Below are 24904 nucleotides of genomic sequence, written 5' to 3'. Positions count from 1 at the left end.
ATGATATTATGGCCACAAATTTAAAATGAATGAACCACTTTGATTTAGTTCAATCTTGGCCATGATTTAAATTAAAATGAGGAAACAAATTAGTACAATATGGCAATTATTAAACTAAAATGAGCGAATTAATTAATTGAAACATGACCATGAATTAATAGGTTGTGGGAACAAAATTTTCAGAGACCCTTGCCTTAAATAACATTTTCTAGACAGAAATAATGTAATTATTTAACATGCTACATTAAGCATGTCAAATGTTTTTCACATTGAACCAAGAGTAAATGTTAGTGGACATTTGTGACAAGAGCACCCCCAGTGAGAGTCACTTGTAATTGCATTATCTTTTTCTTTCTCAAAGCATTCATATTTTAATGCCTTTTAATTATCATTTGGTTTCAAACAGTGCTTCGTCAGCTCCCAGACAGTCCAATTATGTTCCTGGCCAGCACTACAGAAGGTGCTAACGGACCCGGTACAGTCCTTTTTGAAAGTGTGACCCTAAACCATGAACAGTTATACTCAATAAAAACGGGCATATTTCGTGCTCCTACTTCTGGTGCTTACCTCTTTGTGGTAACACTGGACTTTGGACCAGGCCCATGTCTGGCTCAATTAAAGAGAGGTGGAGAGGTAGCAGCCTCCTTACGGCAGAACCAGAGGAAGTTGGGTGCACCTGCAACACGTGTCTGCATCCTGCGGATGGAGCAAGGAGAGGAACTCCGTCTAGAGCTGCTGCAGGGAACGATAGAGAGCAACAACCCACAAGATAACACGTTTGCTGGTCTACTAATGCTGCAGACCACCTGAGAACATGCAACTTACTTCAAGTGCAAAAGGACTGCAAGATGGCAAACATATATTATTATTTTATTTTTTGCACTGCTCACCACTTCAATTTCTCATTCAGGATCTGAGAGACTAAAATAACAGCTAGCAATTATGAAACTTACCTTTGGTTTCAGTGTGACAACTACAATATTCCTTATAAGCGGAAAAATGGATGTCAAGGTTTTTTACTTTTTCAGTTCATACCAAACAAACAAAACAACCCACAGAAAAAAAATTGTCCTAAAATTATATTTGTTAAAGATTACATGGACAAATATTATACAGTTCGAGGCTAATCTTACACAGGGGCTGAATAAAACAAAAAACAGGTTTCAGAATTATACAGGTTGTTTAATATATTACATAGCGATGGGCTGGGTGATACTATGGGAGAGCACACTGAAATATCTACAGGCATATATACAGTAAGGGGAAAAAACACATCCTTTCAACATACTTCATAACTCAGATTACAGTGAGGTGATGCATTCTCAGTTTTTGGATGAAGTACAGAAGCCTTAGGGCATGAATGCAAAATTCAGCATTTGGGAAAATATAAGATTCTTCTGGAATAGCCGTGATTCAAACTTTCTTTAATGCAGTCAAAAGCTAACTTAATGTTTTAAAATCCCTTTTAGGCACAGAAAAGCATTTGGTACTGATGATGAACAATTTCACAGATTTAATTTTCATACTTCTTGTATAGTAAGAGCAAAAAAATGTATACAAATGTAGATTCATATACAGTAAATCTAGTGTTTCTCTAGCGTACCGTACTGTATGCTGAAGTTATCCACTGATAAAGTTTCCTTTAATAGATCTATTATTTATTTTCAGAATATTTTAAATCCTTTTGTAAGCATGTCAGTAACCTTGACATATTGTGTTAATCAAGATGCCCTTTTGACATTTCCGGGCATACTGTTCAGAAAGTATTGACAAAGCACCTTAGTCTGGCACATAGTATATTCACACATCCTGTCTTAAAGGGTCCAGATATGGGTGGAAAGAACGATTGTGAATTGTTCAGTTAATATTAAAAATCTCATTGGGCTTTTCAATGGCACTGAGAAGAATAAAAAGTAAATAAAACACTGCATTTTCTAATGAATAAAAAAATGCATGGAAGTTCTGTAAACATGTTATGCAACATTGTGTGTTTTGGATTATACCAGTTACCAAGAGCGTATTTTGGCAGCCCTTACTGAAATATAAAGCACTGATGTCTAACAGATGTTACAGTCGTACCCTTCACCCTCCTCATAAACATAAACACAGTTCAAACAAGATTCATAACATTGGCAAGGACATACGGTCAGAATATCACCAAATCCTCGAAAGTCACAAAGTAATTCGTACCAAAAAACCTGCACCCAGAATCTCTAAATAAAGTGAACTCAGGAATGTATCAACCTATCCCCAACAAACACTTCACTGAGTCTGGCAACTTTGAAGGGCTGTTCATACTGACCGCAGTGAAGTAAGAAATCGCTGCTGCACTTAAACTGTCAGTATGAAGAGTTTTCTTTCCTAATTAAAATGAGATGTATCTGTAGCTGGTTCACTTTATGAAACTATACGGTCGAAGCCTGCACACTGGGAATGTTTTCTATTTTGAGGATGTTAAAAATAGCATGCTTTAAAAACGCAAACAATATATACAGTTTAAGCAATAACCATTTTGACAAATTAAACTGCATCTACTGAAAACGCAACATGCATCTCTGTACCTTTAACCTTTTGTGGCAGATGAGAGAAGAACTTTTGTGTATTTAAATTATGATTCTTAAATGCCACACATCAGATAGTCTACAACAACTGGACGAGATTATATTGATAGCATATTGTTTTGCTCTGTTGTCAATTAATCTATTACTATAATATATTACACATCATACATTAAATCACAGTATGCTTTACACAGATTCCATGAGAAGTCAACAGCATTTCATCCATATGGCAGGAAGTCTAAAGAAACATATGCAGAATAACTTGAGTGTATTTTAAGGCAGTGGGGTCTGTCATTCTTTCCCACTCTACTGTTTCAGTCTGTTGCAGTAATCCTCTCATCCAAGTTTGCAATGACAGAGCTTTCACAGAAAGCAGCAAAGGCACCATTGTCTGGTCCAGCAGAGAAAGAGAGCTTGCTATATTTCATAGTTAGCTGTGTTACCATCACCGACTCTACTCCTACTCTGTGAAAGGTACAATGATGTCAAAGACTAAATAAAAACCACTCAGATTTTAATGTCTTGAGATTCCACCATTTTTGCTAAAGTCTTCTTGACACGGAGGATGGTCAGGCGCGATGCAGGATTGTGGGCCCAGCATTCTGACATCAGCTTTAACATGGCCCTCAAACACTGGGGAGAAGTAACTCTTATTAGATTTCTCTTCTGCACATATTTATCAACTACTAATAGTTACTAAATCTGTAAACATTCTGCTAATATAATCTGTCAACATGCCGCCATCTGCTGGATGACTCACCTCATCACTGTTCCATCTGTTGGATACAGTGGGCCGCAGTCCTTTGACGCACACAACCTCAAGCATATCCGCATACGACGGATCTGATGGCACCATCTCATAATACGGCAGCTGATAGTCCTCGACGATACCTGGGAAACAATCATTGGATGAATTCTTTAATTATGAATGGTTTAAATTCTGTAAGCATCCACGACAGGAAGTTTTCATTTTAGATCAAAATACTTCAAGTTGCAATGAAACAGAATTAGTGACAGATCTGAATGAAAATTATTATCAAAAACAGAAAACTTAGTTCTATCCATCACTTGCTGATTGGATGGATGCAGTTCTGAATGCAAGCTTGCAGTTGATTAAAAGAAAGGCGGGGCTTATGCAGACAAAACGATTGGACAAGTCAGGGCTTTTGGCCTCAATCTCCTAATTTGCTGCTTAATAATAGTTAGTAAGGTAGTTGTTAAATTTAGGTATTTGATAGGATTAGGGATATAGAATATGGTCATGGAGAACCTATAAGTACTAAAAAACAGCCAATATGTTAATAATAGGCATGCTAAAAAGCAACTAGTTAATAGTGAGAATTGGTCCCAATACTAAAGTGATATCAAAAATCTTTTAACAAAACAAAAGAAAGATTTGCCAGTGAATACCTCCAGTGACACAGCGTCTGGCTATTTCCCATATAACCAGGCCATAACTGTAGATGTCTGCCATAATGTAAGCCTGGAAGTGGTTCTTATTCAGAGTCTCATCCAGGACCTCTGGAGCCATATAGCGTCGGGTGCCCATACGTGTGCTTAGTGGGATGTCCACTTCATTTGTGTCACTGAGACAAACAAAGAAAACATTACTTCCTCAAAATGACTGAACAAAGCATTTCAAACTGAACAAGAGCGATGAAGCACCTGTTGAATTTGACGGCAAGCCCGAGGTCAGCGATGCAACAGGTGCCGTTTTTCTTTATGAGGATGTTCTTGCTCTTCAGGTCTCTGTGAGCGATGGCTGGTTTCCCCTGCGTGCCGTAGATCTCCGTGTGCAGGTGGCACAAGCCACAGGCTGCAGAGTAGGCCAGTTTGAGCAGGGCCTGCGTGTCCAGAGTGGTGAACTTCAAATAGTCATACAGAGAGCCGTTCTCGTGGTAGTCTGTGATCAGGTAAAGCTGCGTCGATGCTCCAGTGCCATTAATATCAGCAGCAATGAAGCCTTCAGACAGATCGAAGAGTTGTGTTACACAACTGATTTACAATTTCAAACACTACACAAACGAGATCATCACGAAGTGTACCTAGTATGTTCTCGTGTCTCATGAGCACAGTTTGGTAGATCTCTGTCTCCCTGAACCAGCTGGCCTCCTCTCGAGTGAAGAACACCTTCACTGCTACCTTCTCCCCTCTCCACCGGCCGAGCCACACCTCTCCATACCTGCCTTTTCCAATAAGACGCACTGTCTGGATCTGCTTGGCAATGGTGCGCTGCACCTGTAAGAATGAGCAGGAACACGGTGTATGAAAAATGAGCACCTACAGTCCTACAAAGACCCTACTGTCTGCATTTCTGATTTCTCACCAGCAGGGGGAGCCCAGAGCCACTGCCTGAGGTCTGAGACTGGTTGATGAGATCTTTCAGAGATTCTCCTGCTGGGATAAAGGCCTCGTCCTGCTCCAGGTCTCTGTGGTAGCGTTGCCTCTCTGTCTGCCACTTATACCTGACGACACAGTCAAAAACAAAATCTTTTTTACAGCTGTACTTCAAATCTGAAAGCTCTTTCTATTCTTTTCTTTTTTTTACCAACATGACATGTTTTGACAGATAGCTCAGTAAACAGAAACTAAAAAAGATTGATCTGTTATAAAGGCAAACTTTTCCATAGTTAGTAGTCTTGCCCCTACTTGCAGTAACAGAAGTGTTTCTCTTTTGACAACAACAGGCCATGATGTGGGTGGCATGTGTTTTCAAAGGTACTATGCAAAAACAGCAAGCATTACAGTTACAGTTAAATGATGTGGAAAAAATGGGCACGTCACAAGCGGCTATTATATGTAAGAGCTTCAGTGTGTTTTGCTGCTTCAGTGCGGTGATGATCTCACCTGTAATAACAGATGACAGTGACACAGATGAGGGTGCAGAAGCACACAGTCACTGAAATGAGGAAGGCCAGCCACTGAGGGTCTGGTGGTTCTGTAAAGACATGAAGAGAAAACACACGTCCATCATTAAGGCATTAGGTTAACCTGGGCTCAATCAGCAGGCCTGGTCAGAACCTTATTTTGGCAAATTTAACAGAATGATTTTGAATTTTTTAATTCTATGATGAACAAAGTTCAGTATTTTTATTTAAATATTAATTTTTTAAACAATGCAATTGTTTATTACTGACAATCTTGATCCATTTGTGCTGAATGGAAAACATTAATATACATTAATCCCTATATTCTTTAAGGATATTGATGAAAAATTATGGTATATCATGCTTAACATTACTAATTGATTTGTCCCAGACAAACCATTCTGGCAACTGTCACTGCAATCTATTTTAGCTAGCTAGATTATGCGTTTATTTTGTTTATTATACAATATGTATGATCTGCCAGGCAGTTAGTACTGAAGCATACCAGTGTCTTGAGGCGGTAACTCTGGCTTTAGGTCTCGATTACAAAAGTCAAACTGGCAGCATTCGATGGTTCGACGTGTCTGTGCAAACTGTGAATCCTGTGAATAATCAAATGGGTCAAACTTAGAAAGTCCAATATTTCATTACACAAGGTGTCAAAGCAAAAAACACAAGAGACAATGTTTCTTACCTTGCACTGAAAGTGAGAGCCCTCATATTTCATACAGCCTGAGCTTAAGATCACATCTCCATTTTCATCTTCCTCAATGATGGCGAAGCACTGCCCATTTGTCCTGTTATGTTTTAAAGAAAAGCAATCTGCTCAATTTGTTTGACTACCTATAAACAAAGCACAAACATGTGCAATTATCACTTAGAAGGTGCCGTACTCGCAGGTGTTGTTCTTGGCGTCATCAGGGCAGTGTCCTGAGCAGTGGCAGCTGAGGAAGCGGGCAGCATCCTCTGGGGCCACAGTAGAATCGCCCTGGGGCCTTCTGGAGTCTGAGCCAGGCTTCACTCCAGTGCCCTGTAGCACATGATCAGGATTCTGACCCGCTGTAAGGGACAAAACACTAACAATCAATGCCAGGCAGGGTGAGCAGAGAAACAGTATAGCCAGTAGTTCTTAATAAACCAAAGTCTATGGTTCCAGAAACCCACACACTAGTGTTTAATAGTTTGGGGTCAGGAACAAAATGTATACTTTTATTCAGCAAGGATGCATTTAATTGACTGTAAGGACATTTACACTGTTTCTAAAGATCTAGATTTGTTCAAATTCAGTTCCTTTGATATTTATCAAATAATCCTGAAAATATGTTACATATTGCTAACCCTTTTTCAATTCTATGATAATAATAAGAAATGTTTCTTGAGCAGCAAATCAGCATATTAGAATGATTTCTGAAACCTGTGACACTGAAAACTAGAGCAATGAAGCTGAAAATTCAGCATTGCCATAAAGAATAAGTTACATTTTAAAATCATTTAATAGAAAACAATTATTTTAAATAGTATTTCACAATTTTAATTTGTAATGGAATTTTTGATCAAACGAATGCAGCCTCTGTTCGCACAAGAGAATTCTTTCTAAAACATTTAGAAAGAAAAAAAACTACGACAAATCTAGGTTAAAATCAAGCAATGTGCATCTCATTTCTCTTCATAAAATTTCTTAAGTAGTGACTTTGATACCAGTCTTTCTGAAGTATCTGTAGCAAACACTCAATTTAGTTTCCTGTTCTGGCTGACAGTTAGCTAATGACATTTAGGTATTGTGTCAATCCTCAAAAATTTTCCGACCCTTCACTCCTCTGTAAACCTGCTCCTGTTCAAATGCAGCCAACTACCATGTGCATTCATGTATGCCCCTTTCTGTTTCACACCCATTCATTTTTCTTTTTATTTGAATTTCAGTTCAATAAAGGCCTCTGAGACATGTCACTACTGATCTTACAGTCTTATCATCATGTCACAGTGCATGAGCATTCTGTTGAGCATGACTCCAATCCAGTCCAGACCTGTCTGTAACACAGCTAATCACTCACAAAGCAGCAGTTTGAGAGACTGGGCGGCAGGGCGACACGGTGCTCTTTATCAGCTGCATTCCATCTTCAGATCCCATTACTAGTCTGTCTTACACAGCCTTCTCGTGTGCTACTGATCTTACAATTAGACTGGACTTTCCTCTTGGACTAATTCTATTAGAACTCAGTGTTTCACCCAGTTAATCCACAATAGTTACCATAAAAAAGGTTTTCATCTATAAAGCTCTAAAAACCTTAAACTTTTTTAGTGCACTTTAAACAAATATGGAAAAAATAAAGGGTCTCAATTAAACGTGCAGGTTCACATGATTAGTGCAAATTTTCACATGACCAGAGCGGTTTATTTCCTGCATGCACCTTGAGAAGATGGTGACGTGACTGCATCAAAGCTCCAAATCGAAAGGCTAGTAAAGTATGTTAACCAATATATGACAAGGTGTCTAGTCTCTAAATATATGAATATTATGTGTGGTCATAGAATGAGTAAACATCTTGATGGTCGCAAGAGTGACCGGTGGGATTACAGTGAATTTAGGTATGCATCCTATTGCAGTGGTTAGTGGAAATTACACTGAAATGTTGCAATGCCTGTCACGATAATTAAATAACCATCCAATCGCGGTTATTTGATTTAACCGCAACCGCGATTATTGTGCTTTTTATATGGCACAAGGGGGAGTCGTACACTAGGGCTGAAATGTTTCATCGAGTTACTCGATTAACTCGATTACAAAAATTCCTCGAGGCAAAAACTCTGCCTCGAAGCCTCGTTAAATTCCTATGACGCGCATGGATCTGATTTACACGGACCGTTGTTCAATGTTCAGGAAGCACACCATAGCGCGTGTTACATTTTGAATTTAGTTGGCGCGATGGCGGAGAGTAAAGATGTCCATAAACGGCAGAGAATGTCTAAAGTTTGGGATCATTACATTCTTAAAAAAGACGAGAACAAGGTGCAATGTGTCTACTACAAAGTAGACCTGGCATTCCACAGCAGTACGACTTCAATGATTCAGCATCTGAACCCGAAAACATCCACTCCATGCTGTTTCACCAAGCGTCGCTGAAACAAGGTAACGTAAGTAGTAAACGTATTCACGTTCAATTGCAAGAGAGTATAGCCTAAAAAAAAGAACCCCTTCTCACACACACGCATGCACCCTCGTCTGTCTCACGCGCCAGTAAGACCAATCGCGGCAATGCATCACATATGCTTAAACTTTTATGTAGCCACGCAACAATAATTTCAGCATGCATTCACTGCATACACCGGGACGTGATGTGACGTGATTTTTCGAACGGATGCTTCACCTAAAATGCAAGTGATGCAAGTCAAGTGCAGCGTTCTATTGAAAATGAATGTATGTAACATCAACACCCTCAGAGCTCTTGTTCTCTGCTGCTGGGAACAATGCCTCAAAACGTAGGGCAAGCCTAAGTGCTGAGCATGTCGATACGTTGACGTTTCTCCATTGCAACTATAAGCTGTTGTAGAATCTGAATCTTACACTGTAAAAATAACTAAAAAAAGGATTAAAAGATAACATCATAATTATTTGCTAAACCCTTAAATTATATAATAAAAGTCATAGACATTTAAATCGCAATAACCCTGACTATTTTTAGACAATTAATCGTCAGCCAAATTTCATAATCGTGACAGCCCTAGCAATGACAAAATGTTGCACTAAATTAAAGATTCAAATGTAAGAAATAAGATACAATATTGATGTAATATTGGTATCACTAGTATAAATATTTTATGATATATTTTACAAGAAGTAACAATTTTGAAAAACATCTATTTTTTTTATGTCTGTATTTCTATCAATGTTGTATAAGGTTTTTTTAATGCATAATAGTAACCCCTGGAATCAAACAGTTTAAAATAGCTGGGCTAAGATATATAACAATTTTTATGACTGCAGAAATATGTTAATTCAGTACACACATTATCTCACCGGTCACAATTGAGACCAACCATAAAACAAAATTTTTCACACACTTTTCCCCAAAATTCTTAAAACACAATTATTGATTATTAAGGGTTACTAATGACGCATTATTGGATATTTTCTTGTCTGGGAACAATTTGGGATTAAACAGGTTAACAAGAGAGCTGGACACAATTCACTGCAAATAGATCGCCTTACAATGTACTGAAAATGTGATTGATGATTACATACAACTCAATATAAACACAGTATGAGCCTAACAAAATAGGCAGCCGGAAAGAAATGCTATTAGACATATGATATCATGAAGAACACATATTTTTCCTAACATGTGTAAGCATATCTCAGCAGTTTGCTTTGCAACCATTGAATGACCCACGGCAAAACAAAACTTTAATATTGAAATGTAATAAGTTTAAATGGATTTTACCATGCTGTGGGTGCTTAAAGAGAAAATTATGTTATCATTTCTTGCCCTCGTGTTGTCCCAAACCAATATAACTTATTTCGTCCTGTACAATATTTGGGGAAAATATGTTATTCATTCAAACAATGAAAGCACGGTCCAATGTTGTTTTTGGTTTGGAACAACACGAGTGTGATTAAAAGATTAAATCTTTGGGTGAATCGTCCCTTTAACACTCAACAAGCCATATTATGTAATGAGGTTCATGAGACATAATTTGTTTTAGTCATTACTGTTGTTTATATAACAACTCTAGTTAAAGTTGCAGATTAAAAACAATTTTACAATATTTGCTTAAAACAACATTAAATCTGGAAGGTGTGGAAAGAGGAAATTGTGTTGGTATCCAACGTATCCAACAGCGTTATGGGAGTCAAAAACTAAATGCGAGACAGCTAGAAACATTAACAAAACCGTCGATCACAACACAAACAAGACTGCTGGAGAAACACCCTGAGAAAACAGAGCTGATAGAGGCAGAGCAGTTAAATGTCCAGATAACGCCTGTGAAGCTGCGAGGCGCTACCTTTGATATGCTCAGTCTATCAGAACGATTCTAGACCGCAAACTAAATGATGCACTCAGCCTCTCAAGTGCTCTCGTTCAGGGTGGAGACAGACTCCATCTTTCTTACTTAAGTGGATCAAACACACCGTCTAATGTTACTTTACTAAACTATAAAAATCAACTCTTAAAGAGAATTACACTGTCTAGACTTAATCTGATTCAACTGCTCGCAAGGGATTTCAATGAGGTCATTTCAGTAATTGAGCTACTCATAAAGCAAATGTAAGAGGCTGTGTGGCCTTAAGCCCATGCAGGCTAAGGGAGACAGTCCCCCTCTATGTCGGCAGATACTGATATGCAGCGCTAAGAAGGAAATTTTGCATTAGAAGAAGGCTGGACAAGGATCAATTGGGCAAAGCCCCAAAGGGGAGCCCAGTGATCCCTCTCCTTCACTCTTTACTCCTCTTCTCCATTCTCTCTACTCAGGGTGAGTGCTTGAGGAATGACTTTGGGATTGAAGGATCTTGAATCTGGATTTCATTGTAACTGCACAAAAATCTATGGGTGTGGCAGAAAAGTGCAACTTAGAACAATGTTATGACTTCAAAACCCTTCAAAATAGCTGTAAGCAGTCCTTCTGACTGGGTAAAGAATCTCTGTCCACTGCTGGCCTGTGACTGGTTGTGGGTGATGACTGATGTGTCAGAGGGGCCCATTAGAGCCTCCACATTCACATGTGTGCCTAATTTTGCCGCCAGTTACAGTGGAGTCTGAGGTCTGGCAGATCATCCCCCCATAATGAGCCTCTCCAGCAGATACACACCATTACCCTCTCTCTCTAACTTGAGAAAAAGAGCAAAGGGAGGAAAATGAAAAAAAAATAGATTTCAGTCTACAGCAAAGCTGAATTACACAGTTTCTCTTCAGAGCTATACATTGTTTCATTGACTATATCCCACTTCACATTAATCCTCACACATGCCACTTGAAATTGAACTTGGAAGACTGTGAATTAAATATAACGTTATTAAGTCAGTATACTGAAATAAATTGTGTCATTTCTAGGGCAATTTTACATGCATTTAATTTGTTCACCTCACTAAATTAAATGCCTGCCTGCATTTAAAACACGTATTCTTCTCCCTTAGGAGGAGAGCTAACTTCATTTCACTATTCAATCCAGGTACAAGTGCACAATTACTTGGGGGGAAAAAAGCACTTTGCACTACTGGAGGCAATTGAGGGCTTTCAGTCGCCAATGTCACCTCTCTGTTTCTTGAAGATTATGTTTCAGAGGTGCAGACACCTGCCTGAAATTACATCTCAGGGGTGCATTTGATGAGCAAGGTAAAAAAGATGTATTATAGAGGTATTTAACTAGCCGTTACAGAACTGTAACACTGAGAGAAACAACAGCGCATTGAGAAGTCAAATGTCCTCGCCTTCACGCGGTCTCGGATTTCAACCATCTCCTACTTTTCTGCTGCATCTGTACAAAAATACACTGACAAGGACATTAGACTTATGTTTGATATAATACGAACTCCAAAGGAAAACTGAGCTGTTTGAAAATCTGACTACTTGGCATGTTAAAAGACCACTTTTCTTTCTCTCAACTAACTGATCAGAACTGAAAAAATACTAGGCTTTTAAAAAATAGAGTTCATCTGCAGTGGCATGTGTTGAATCCAAGTGTGCACTAAATAGGATTCATTCAAAACTTCTCAAACATACACAATAAATCTAGCGGTCGACCGATATATCAGTCGGCCGATATATCGGGCCGATATTTGTCATTTTTTTAATATATCGGCATCGGCCGATATCCGTGTTTAGTAGCGCCGATTTAAAGTCAGGCACATCGGCGGGAAAGTGCTGCTGTGAAGGACCCGAAGCCAAAACTTTTGGAAGATTCAACAACAGTCCTAGGAGATAAAGGTAGTCAAAGACTACTCTAACAAACACTGCAGCGTGACGTTACCAAAGTAAACAGTCTCTGACGTTACTCCGCCTCGCTCACAGACAGCACCGCGCTTGGAGAGACAGCTGTCCTGGAGCTGCCCAGAACAATGAATGACATTTGTTCGGAAGCATGGTTTGATGCAGTCAATAACCAGTTTTCCATCCAACTCATTTGTATTTAGGGATGTCAATATTCGATAATTTCCATGATCAATCGTCGTTTAAATTAACGATCAATTAATAACCTTAATGCTGCAAAATGCGTCTGCAGCGGTATTATTATTATGTGCAAAAGCCACTTTGAAAAAAAGCTTTCTCACCCAAATTAAAGGGGTTTTAGTCTGAATAAAATGCTAGTAGCAGGACTGTAAAATGAATAGATGTGATTATGATCATTTGATAAAATGAAGAGACCGGGCCATACATTGGAGATCATTTTACTTTGTTGACTGTTTCCCGTCAAAGAGACCGCTGAATGAGTCTCTTTAAATGGTTTTGTGGTGCTCGTTGTTGTATTTTAAAACGCAACTGCAATGTTTTCAAATGACACTATAGTAGTGGTGCAACGGATCATCATTGATCTGTGATCCGTTCGGATCAATATCTTCGGTTCGGCACACACGTGACCCGCGGATTGATTTATGAAAAAAAAAAAAAAAAAAAGCTGCGCATGTTCAGTAGAATGCACTTTAGATGTTCTGTGTCATTTATACCAAACACAAATGTTGCTGGATGCTAGTTTGTTTGCAGCACTACTGTTATTTATTTTTTATATATTTATTTTTTTATATTTTTCAGTTTAATTGATTTTTATTTCTTAAATTGTATTTATTTAAATGTATATTTAAGTTTATGTTCCAACAAACTTGAAAAATTCTACTTGATAAATGCTCTAAAACTTTTATGTAAATGATTGACTTTATTTATTTATATATATTATATATATATTATCTGTTTTATATATTTAATACTTGGTCAGTTTATTGATTTGTTTGGTTAACTTTGGATACATTTTTTATTTTAATACCGGGCAGTGCACAAAATTAAGATTCAAGAGATGGTTCAAGTCAGTGCTCAATAAATGATAAGTTTAGAAATGTTGTGTATCCACTTATTATTAGTGTGACATTTTAGCATGCAAATGAAGGGGAAAACTTCAAGATATCGGCCCTAAAAATCGGCAGCACAGATCGGCCATCGGCTGACCCTGACCTCTAAACATCGGCATCGGCTATAGAAAAACCCATATCGGTCTAGCTCTAATTAAAACAAATAAATAAATGCTTTATTTGTTCAATCGAAAATGTAGGTGAATAAAAAAAAAAAGTGATCCTTTTTTTTTTTTTTTTTTTTTTTTTTTAAGACCACTGAAGTTCTATAGTCAGTGTAGAATAGAAAGCACGCAAGCGTCTTATGGCAATATCTAAAAATCTACTAAATAGGGGCTTAAATCTGAAGATCAACAGCACAAAAGTATTTCCGGAGAAAAAAAAGTGTGTTTAGAATAGTTCTTACCAACTAGCAATTGTGAAGTGCCATAGAGGAAATGGTTAATGTGCTAAAAAAGGAAGAGAGAGCGGCAACAATCACTTCTACAGCTTCCTTTAGTGGGGGGCCTCTCACAGGCTCGTGGTTCAGGAGTGAGTCATGACGGGAAAGATGTCTCCCGTGAATGAGTAAACACACCTCAGATACATCAGAGGGGGTTCTAACCCAGAGAACAAAGTATAGTTTTACACAGTTCAGAGTTAAAATATGTAAGCAAACAATGTGAGCTAAAATATAAAGCAGTAGGCTTTTCAATGCAAACTCATTTTTTTCTTCTTCGCACTTAAACTGCTTTCAGAGTAATCGTTTGCTGCTGTTTGCCTTGACAGCTCATTGATTGTCCACAGGCAACCATCAGTTAGTTTGTCTCAGGGAGGGCGTTTTTATTAAACAAAGGTATCAGTATTTTTTGACATCAGTAAACATAACGTTATTAAGCATATGGAAACGTTAAGATGGGCACATATGATCCCTGTCCAGCATGAAACAAAGCAATGCATTCTTATTTTTTGTAAAATAAAGTCCTGTCTGTGGAATTAAATTACCTGTGGCATGAGACTATAGTTACAGCCATTCTGTGTGATATTGCATGATAATTTTGATTACTATTATGTTACCATATAACAGCTATGTATTTCTTAATTTCTTCAAAAGGGTCTGTATGCATTTAATGAGTATTTGATAAACTCTCCATTCAGAATTAAATATTGAAATGCTTGAGGTGAGCTCTCACAGTAGCTCTGGAGATCACATTTATGTGGATTGCTCATATAACAAATCTCAGCACAGAGTTTGCATAGAGAAGTTGCACCTATCACCTTGTTCGAATGCCAATTACATGCTTGAGTCTGTGCTTGGTATATATGAAGAGTATGGATATAAGCTAAAGCTACTGTAAATGAAAGATGAAGACAAGAACACAGGTGTGAAGAAAAGAAAACACCCTTACCTCCAGCACAGAGCCTCAGAAGCAGGCAGACTTTGCCCAAAACCACAGTGACATACAAAAGCCGAGTCATCGTCAAACAGCGGTGTCGTAACCGAGGATGAGATCAGTGATGATGGCTGCTTATGCTCCTGAAATCCCAGTGAACACTAACGTAAAGGTGGAGCGGAAGAGATTATGGCTGAAGAGATGCAGAGAATGAGAGGAAGAGCTGGGGGGTGATGATGATGGCACTAGACACTCAGAGATCACTCCTCACGGGGTCCACGGCACTAAAATAATAAAAGAAACAAAGAATATGTGATGATCAGATCATGTCTCAATGCATCTTTCTAGACGAGTTAAAACACAAAAATTCTAAAATCATCTATAGCTTAATAATACTCAGTATTTCAAGAAAAAAACAGATTTGATTAAGTAGTGCTGTAATTTTTCTTGGCAGCACTGAACATCATTGCCCCCTTGTTTTTTCTGGGCTTGACCCCTGAACCTGTCAGGCCGGCGCTACTCTTGAATGCTGAAAAATGCCCAAATAACTTGATGAAGTATGTTCCGCAATTACCCCGTTGGCCCCTTCCAGCGTTAATAACATGATGTGTCTGTTCCCTTGTAGGCCTGTGCGTCTTGCTGCAATTAGTGGCCCTGAGCGAAGTCTGTCCTGGGGGGGGGGGGGGGGGGGGGGGGGCAAATTAGTGGCGAAGCGGGCCGGTGTCTGTCACTTCTGATTTGCCCAAAGTGGACAAAGAGCCCCGACCTGTGCCCCACTTTCACACATCCCTGACCGGATAACAAGGGAACAAAGCTAACCTCTTCAAAGCAAGGGGACAAGATAGCTGTGAAGGCACCTACACACAGAGACAAGAGTCTGAGGCTAGCTCTGAGGCCTGCTGCAAAGATGATGCCTCACAACTTACCAGGTGGGATCACTTTCAAACACATTAGAAAAAAGAACGGTGTAAAGAGCTTTGTTAAATTTATAAGTGTACACTGATATGGTGAAGAAACCATATAAGGATAAGCAGAAAATAAAAACTTGTCTTTTGCTTTAGGAATGAAACATGGGGCTAAAAACCCACAACATTCATGGTTGAAGAAAGAGTGGGAAGAGATGCATCACAGTACAGGAGACTGTTTAGAGGTATCAGCCACCAGTATTGAAAGACCCAGTCTTCAGAATCACATGATCCTTTAGAAATTATTGTATTATGCTGATTAGGTGCTCCATGTATATCCATGTTGAAAATAAACTTTTATTCAGATGTTTTATACATGAATGGCTAAAAAAAGTCCTAAACCTAACCCTAGCTCGGAACGACTCCCACCCACACACACACACACACACACACACGCACACAGTGTGGAGAGAAGGACACCCCTGAAAACAGCTTACTATACTTCTAATATTAGACAAATTAAATCTACTGCTAAACCTCAAAGACTTTCAAATAAAACAAGTTCAGTGATCATGTGTCTTGAATGGACATCTATCACTATTATTGCTTCAAAAGAATCACAGATCTTAAAAAGCAATATATAAGACACTCTATGTTTCAGTAGACACTCCTGGAGCTTTGCCCTCTGAAAGGCTTTGATGGCGCCATAAATTTATGTAAGGAGGCTGAATGAATAGGGGTATTGTATGGGGATGTGTAACTATGGTGCACCTTTGGAGTCAACCTGAAGGCCTGGCTATGCTTGATTTTCTGCATTCTGCTTATTTTGTGTACTAGATGGGCGCAGATGGACGAGTTTGGCACTTTTCTGTCTCAACATTTCACTTTGCGTGTGCGCTGTTGTACACACACTATCCACACTGACACAAAATTGACATCACAGAATGCAGTCAGCCCAAGTAAACTTTAGTAAACTTTAATGTGCAGAACATAATTCAAGGGTTCCTCACGTCAACAAGCCAACATTAATGACATAAATTGCAACAACATACAGAAGGTTTGGGCAGGGGTTACAACTAGAATAAACAATATTATAAAATAGACATAGCTGTGAAATAAATCTCACCTTGCCTCTCGTATCCCTTCTAACTACAGCCTGCATGATGAGCAGAGTGGTCTGGTGTTTGTCTTCCCCTCACCCCCGCTCTCTTGGCCTGCTTTGGCCCTGGTCTCTGGTCCCTCTTGGGGCCCCTCCTTACAGCAGGGCTCCCAGTACTGGAGGCTGCCTTCACTCAGTGTCGGCTCTATGCCCGACATGCCTTTCAAGGCCTGCTAGACTGCAGGGCAGACTTTCTGGCTCCGTTGCCATTGTTTGCTTGGCTGCTTTGCGCCTCATCCCAGGAAAGGATTAACATAAGAATACTTAGGCACATTGAGATGTGCCCCACGACCAACTCTCTCTCTTCTATCATCCTCACTGAAGTCCCAAATCTCTTCCTGACACAACACCAATCACTGTCAAGCAGCTGCATCGCAGAGAGTTAGTCAAGCAGAGACTTTAAAGGTAGCACAAGACTAGTGACACAGCAGTGGATCACAGGAGAAGAACAAAAGTTAATCTGTGGAGCACTTGGGTGCAATATGAGCTCCTTCGGCCAGATTCCTCTCGGAGGGGTATTGGGTTGAGACACCATTTCTAGAACAAAGCCTCCAAAATTTGAGCACATTTTGGCAGAGACGTTAAGAAACTCAGCTTTCCGAACAGCTCGTCTGTGAAACACGAAACTCATTGAAGAAGCAGATTTGATCGTTGTGTTTTATAACTGGACTAATTACCCAGAAATTATTTCAAATGGCTGACTGCTTGATGTGTCTTGATTACTGTTGGTATCTATCATTACAGCATTATAGCCACATTTCCACTGCTGGAACTTAACCCAGGAACTAGGGACTTTGGGCTGCTACACAGTGTGTTTCCACACAGGAACCAGGATCTAAATAAAGTTCTTGGTTAAAAATAGCCCCTTAGAAATCCATGCTCGCAAGTTAGTACTTTTTCAAAGGTCCAGAACTTTCGGGGGCGGGACTTGGCACTGAGTGATTCTGACTGGTTGAGATCACGCAGCATTGTGATTTTAACCACTATTTATTCAGATAATTTTCAAAATATTACTGTTATTGTGTCATGAAATGTAGTTTTAAAAGTATTTCAGGCAAGAATGTAGTTGTTTAAAACTCAAATCTGAGGTTTATTTCTGAAGATGATTTCGGAGACAATCAGCTCCACGTGATTAGCGGGAGCTCAGTGCTCGTGTTTACCGATGAGAGCAGTCTCGACTCGGCTAGTCCTTCTGACATTTACAGCTAGCTCTGAGTGTCTCAGAGTCTCTTTAGTGGTTAAACATAAAATATAGTTAGCTTTGGGTAAATTTAACAGGTAATCTTTGGTCTTTATTCCATTATTCTATTAATATGTTAAAATGATGAAAAGAGACAACAATGTTTGATATGATATTTCGTATATTACTCATATTACTCATTGTAATGTAGGCAATATACACATTTCCCTGAACTACATATTTGTGACTATTAATATGTTTAAATTAAATGTAAAGGAGGCTGTTGATTTTAAAATCATATTTCATGTTATTGTACATATGCAGTGAGGAAAATAGCGGTAGCAGTATGCTCCCGTTTGCAGAATTACCGGACATGCGGCGTCCCGTCCATGGGAGATCACACTCCCAAGTCGAACTCGCAAAGTCAGAACTACCAAGGATGCAAGTCCAAAATTTGCATACTTTGTCTTGAGAAACGCACGCAGACCTACGTCACCAGATTATTTGCCTAATCTTCACAGTACTTCAGACAACAGTGGAAATGCAGAAAGCAACAGTTCTGGCGGGAAAAAGTTCCTGGTACAATTGTTCCGGGAAATTTCGGTTGAAATGCAGCTTATGTTATTGATGTTATTTATCCTTGCTTTTTCTTGTTTATCATGAGTCAGTATGAAATGGAATTTGTTATTGTGCTTTCCTCCCTATTGTAACGTAAATTACAATGTCTCACACCAGTGGTAGGAAATTTTTATGCTATGGACAAACAAATTTATCATTTATGAACTAATCATTTATAAATATCTTGATTTCATGGTGACTTAATAAATTGATCAGTTCCCCCGAAAGACATTCTGCAATGTATTATATTTCTCTGCTTTTTTTATATACAGGAGCAAATATGGATATAGAAAAGTCCACAAATTTCCCTGGAATTACCGAAGCAGCAAAGTTTTATTGCACATTTATTTTCATTACCTGCCTCACACATTCCACCAAAGGGTCTGAGCATTTGGTTGTGCTGGGGTTTGATGCAGACTTACCGAACTCTCTATCTAGTCTTCATTTTTGAGCCATCTCTAGACTTATAATGTCAATGCTCTGAGATACCCTTTACTTAAAGGAACTCTAGACACATTTTTTAGGGGTGCTCCGATCACGATTGGCCGATGGTTAATGCGCATCTAGTCAGTAAAGCCTGTTCTCTAATCAGCGGTTAATTCCATCAGGTGCGTGATTTCACATAGAGCAGCTGTTACTACACAGAGCCGTTATTAACGGAGAAGATGCGCCAATAAACGCTGATGATGAACGTGGATTTGCGCATCTTCTCAGTTAACAACGGCTCTGTGTAGTAACAGCTGCTCTATGTGAAATCACGCACCTGATGGAATTAACCGCTGATTAGAGAACCGGCTTTACTGACGAGATGCGCATAACGATCGGCCGATCGTGATCGGAGCACCCCTAACATTTTTCAATATATTTTCATATAAAAATATCATTTTTTAAGCTTTGCATTATCATTAACCACATTACTTCTTTTTTTAAGAGAAACATTTTTTTCCTCTGTGAAAATTCCTCTCCGGATATTTCACAGCTTAGCATCTGCTAACCATAAGTCTGCACCTCAGGTGTGTGAGAAACGCAGTAGGGCTGGTGCCTTGGAAACCAGCCACACATGGATGAACTTTGACATGTTTTTTTTTTTCTAAAATGAAATCCCAGATCTAAACATATGGAAACCATTTGTTGCAGTCCGGTCATCTCTGATGTAGGGAGCATTTTTATCTACTGTGATCATGTTATCACCACATGAAAATACACTTCTTGGTTGTTTGTACTGCAGGGGATGTCAGAAGTGGCTTTTTTTTTTAGCAGTTTCCTTACCGTACAGAAAGATCCATTTCTGTGAAGCATGTTGGCATAGTGTTTGGTAAGCATGGATGCTGGCTACAGGTGTCATTCGGATCCAGGTGGCTGAATGTCCAAATGGCATCTGGATTCTGGCATAGTACCACAAAACCCTGTAAATTATAGAAGAGAATCTTTTATGCAGTAAAGTATGTTACATTTTAATAATGTTAATAGTTACCCAGTTAATAGTTGGAACCAAATCACCCAGATTATTTTTATTATCCAGTCAGCACAACCTACAGTAGTAACAAAGGTGAAGCACTGATACTCCAAAAAGAAATGAACAAGTGAAAAGACATTTGATAAAGCGGCTAAAACATTGTTTCTATTCCTGCCATATAGGGTAGTTCAATCCATGATAACAACTCATACTTCAGAAATCTGTGAAATGAACTTTAAATAACTTTTCACTAAAAGTGCATCATGTTGAACCTACAACATCACTTAATTGAAAAGATGAATGAGATGAAGGAGAGCAACTAAAGGGAGTAAAATTGAAAGATGTTTTACTCCCAGTGCATGATTTTTTTTAAATGTATTCTTATTCGCAAATGTAATAAATTCAAAGTCAAACAAGTATTTAGATATGCAAAACATACAGTACTAACAAAAAGTACTAATAATAAAATAAATATAAATTTTTGGACATTGTTAAAATTGACCATGTGATTAAAATCTTTTTTTGAATTAAGGTTATTATTAGAATAACAGCATCTTAAAACAGAATTGGCATAACATATGTAATCTCTTGCATACACAGGGAAAATAACTTATCCACTTTACATTCATAAGACCTCTGAACCTTTAACACAAGTTTGTGGCTTTTTCTTTATTAATAATTAATTTAGTGACTGTGTTGAAGCTTAATGTGAACAAACTATTTTTTGGTTTGATTTGCATTGTCCATATTTATATCTGTTATATAGCCAAACTGGATACTGTGTGAAGAAAACTGGGCAGGATGTGAACATGCTGGAAAAACAAAACACTGTTCATCTGTTTGCTGTATACAGAACAGAAATCACCAAAATACTCGACCCTACTACAAAGGCATGAATGTTCAGGTAAGTAAGCTGTTTGGTTACTTGGATGGGATAATGGTATAGTTCACCCAAAAATTTAAATTTGCCAAAAACTTACTCATCCAAGAAATATACAAGTTGTTACTTCATCAGAACAAATTGCTTTACTTTCTATGCTAAAGAAAGAGTTGTTATGGATTAAGGGCTCGTATTTTGGCCAGAAGCTATCATTTAAAGTAAAAATGCCTTAATGATGGATGGATGCATTACACAAGTAAATTATGTTATGGACTGGAGCCATGCGGATCCCTTGTGGATTGTTTTGATGTTTTTTTATAAGCTGTTTGAACTCTCATTTTGACGGCACCCATTCACTGCAGATGATCCACTGTTGAGCAATTGATGCAATGCTAAATTTCTCCGAATCTTATCTGATGAAAAAAAAATCTGGATACCCTGAGGGTGGGTATTTTTTTTTTTTACTAAACTATTCCTTTAACATCAGCTTTTTAAAGCAGGACAAAGAGACAATATCAAAAGCTTATAGCCTGCCACCAAGTGGAATTAGACTAGTTGCAGTACAAATAGAAAACTGCTGGTATAAGCAAGGCCTGGTGTGTCAAAGGCATTCCGGGCATTACAGCTATCACAAGATGTGCATTACATGTCATAAAAACAAAAAAAAGAATACAGGCACGTGTAATTCAATTAACTATGTCTCTACAACCAAATGAAATCCCCTAAATAATGTGGTTAACAAGCATTGTGACTCATTACATGACCAGACCAAAGTCTTTTTGGTTGTCTTTGCACTAACCCAACCCATCACTGAATTCACCCTATCCGGTGCCACTCTAAATAATTTACTCCGATAGCCAAGTGTATTTAAAGCAGATCAATACCATTAAAGGACAGCTGGGGCATACTGAATAAACAGAGACCACTCTATCCAGCATTGCACAAGCCTCCCACTGCATAGCTTCTTCCTATCTATCTTTATCTGATCTGCCATCACACTAACCAACAGTGGCATAGAAAGAGTTAAAGAAATCAATGGCTCTCCGTCACTTTCCTACCATCCACTAGAAGCACAAGCACAGAGGACTCCACAGCCTACAGTAATTGTTAAAGAAAAGTCTGTTCAATAAGGCTCAGTAGCGTGTATCAAATGGCCGCGCTCATCTAGGATTAGTTTTCCACCTTTTAGATCAGAATGATATGACTAAATGGTGGGGGTGATGCATCAGCACCTATACGAGGGGGTTTGGGTGATACATTCGGGGCCAGGTCTGAGGTGGCCGTGTGTGTTTTTCCCTCTTGATTAGCCATCCTGTCTCCAGAGCGAGTCAGGGAGGGTGGGGGACTGACTTCAGACGGTGCAGCAGCCTGAGGAACGCAGGCAGGGATGTGAAACCTGATCTACACTGCCTCTTAACCCTCCCGCCCCCACACCCCCTCTTCCCCGCGCTGCCACCTCGCCACAGACTCACTGCAATCCGATCCCTTGCACTGTGGTTGAGATTGAAACACACTCCTAGTAGAGCTTAGATTCTCTGCCCGAGCCCGAACTCCCGACCCGGCCACCGTCCTCGGGCCGGGTCGGGCCCTTGATAAAGCATGTCACATGTCATGCGCAGCGTCTCGCAGCGTAAAAAAAAAACATCTGGCGCCGCCCCTGGTTATAACGGCCCACATATTAAAAATTGTCGGGTTTAAATTGGGCTCGGGCTCATAATTACAGTGAACGTGTCGGGCCGGGCCGGGACACAACGTGCTCGGGCTCGGGTAGGGTCGGGCTTGATTTGTTGGGCCCGATCTAAGCTCTAACTCCTAGAGGGCTCCAGGGCAACTCAATCTGGGCCTGACTGATATTTTAAAAAACAGATAGAAGGGGAAAAACATCTGTGTTTAACGTTGTACGATATCGCAGCCTTTTAAGCAATTGTGTGAGGTCAGATCTGAGCCAAATAGAATATATAAACATGTCGATGAGAGGTAAAACAGGCTTTTTTTTTTAAGTACTGAGGCTGCAAGGGATTGCTAGAGGTCTGTGGATATCTTTAGAGAAAAACAGAGTAAAATAAAAATTCTAATAAAACAATAAAACATTTATTTTAAAAAAAGTTATAAAATACCTGCTGAAGTTGATTGATTGAAAAATTGATTGAAATAATAAAAAAATGGTTGGTTATAATTATAATAATAATGAACTTAATAGAAACAAATTATTTTTCCTACAGATAAAGGGAGAGAGCGATTTATAAAACTAGGTATTTACACACACACATACAAAAAACTATTTAAATGTCTCATAGGTGTGAAAACCCCTAAACTAAACCATCTATTCACTTCGGGGGAAAAGCACATGACCATCACATCTGCACGACAATTAATCATTAATTAACATTCAAAGTAAGACTGAACAAATAATTGCTCTAGCAGTTACTGTAAATACACCGTCACATGCTACACAACACAAATAACAGGACATTCAAGAGGTCACCGTTTTCCACCGATTCTGTATTTTGGGAGAATTTTTTTTTTTACTGTGTACATGAATGGTGACTTTGATCACTAATATTCGTGCTAACAGCTCCAGAAACTTACAGAGCACAATAGGGTGAGTAAATGATGACAGAATTAGTGTCAGTGTCTTCCAGACACTTATATTTGTTTCAGAAGAGATCCGACAAGCTGTGAAATGCACAGATGTCTGGCACGTATATACTAGGAGCCTTTAGCTATAATTTTATAAATTATAAAATTTATCAATTTTCCAAAGACTAAGCCTCTCTGCTCCAGGCTTCACATGCAGTGTTACTGTTACCATCTGTTTTTTGACCTCCTTGATAAGGTAAAGGAGCGGAGCAGACCCCCTTCCCCCAGAACTCCTAAATTAAAAGCAGCTTTTGTATGGAGCGGGTAAGAGGCATGGCCCAAAGAGAGACTAAAACTGGAAAGCAGTACAAAATGTACAGTAAAACCGGCAGTATTTAAATGTTATAAATTTCCACAAACCTACGCATACAATATGACACAGAAGCAGGTTTTTGCATTGAGACAAGGATACGTGAGCAAAACAGCCTGAAGTTAAATAACAATCCATGAAAAGAATATATAATTTAAAATATAAATAAGCCCAGAAAGAAACAAACATGAAATGTAAAACAGTTTCTATAAGAGAGGTAAATAAACATTTAGAAGCAACACATAGCTGTCAAATTATTATGGAAGTTATTGCTAGCATTTCGCGACTGTCGCGTTTAATAACTTTTCACTCTGACTTTTACAAACGTTTTTATTGACGTTGTCTACAAACCAGATTAATGTTATTTTAAACATAAAAAATAAGATTACAAAGACACTGTATTGCTTTGAAGCAAGACGGTCCTTATTGGTATTTATGGGAATACATATAAACGTATTTTGACTTGCTAACGGCGATAGCACACTAGCTATCATTCAACCCGCTTCACCCAAGAGGAAATCTCCTAAAAGAAAATCCTTTTATAAACGCATCATACTCATCGTTTTTTTCTCTTTAAGCCTTGTACATTTGTTTACTGCGTAATAAAAAAATAACACCCCACGGCAGTCGGTTTTGCCTTTGTACCGCGATTAAAACATTACGTGGAAAATTGAAAATTCAGCGCGACAAACTTTCGCGAGACAGCGTTTAGCATTGGCAAGCTAACACTTTCAGTTACACTTACCGATAAGATTCTTCAGCAAATCTTATTTCCGTATACTCTGTCAGTTTATTGCGCTCTCCAATAACTCAAGAGTGTTCGTTTGTAGTTGTGATCGTGATGGACTCTAATTGAGGTCTGTTAAGGGTCTAGCACTGACCATCACAGTAGAGCGTCCTGC

The 24904-nt window shown here is 38.8% G+C and overlaps 2 protein-coding genes across 2 annotated transcripts in view; one reads left to right on the top strand and one right to left on the bottom strand.

Moving 5' to 3' along the window:
* The window catches only part of LOC132157269 (multimerin-2-like), a 16395-nt gene extending 13316 nt beyond the window's left edge, over positions 1-3079 (top strand). Inside the window, exon 7 of the mRNA XM_059566529.1 lies at positions 407-3079. Coding sequence (XP_059422512.1) covers positions 407-810 — 404 coding nt within the window. The 3' untranslated portion in view covers positions 811-3079. The remainder of the gene's footprint in view (positions 1-406) is intronic.
* bmpr1aa (bone morphogenetic protein receptor, type IAa) lies at positions 1162-24904 on the bottom strand. Its single transcript, XM_059566553.1, has 13 exons — positions 24748-24904; positions 19986-20122; positions 14870-15138; positions 6322-6487; positions 6123-6225; positions 5934-6030; positions 5409-5499; positions 4888-5026; positions 4607-4799; positions 4227-4524; positions 3972-4147; positions 3322-3452; positions 1162-3194 (listed from the first exon to the last, which is right to left on the bottom strand). The coding sequence occupies exons 3-13, from the start codon at positions 14937-14939 to the stop codon at positions 3069-3071; spliced, it is 1590 nt and encodes a 529-aa protein (XP_059422536.1). The 5' UTR covers positions 14940-15138; positions 19986-20122; positions 24748-24904; the 3' UTR covers positions 1162-3068.

This window comes from Carassius carassius, chromosome 14, assembly GCF_963082965.1.
Source record: "Carassius carassius chromosome 14, fCarCar2.1, whole genome shotgun sequence".
Taxonomy (NCBI): Eukaryota; Metazoa; Chordata; class Actinopteri; order Cypriniformes; family Cyprinidae; genus Carassius; species Carassius carassius.
This window is presented reverse-complemented; position numbering and strand designations above follow the sequence as displayed.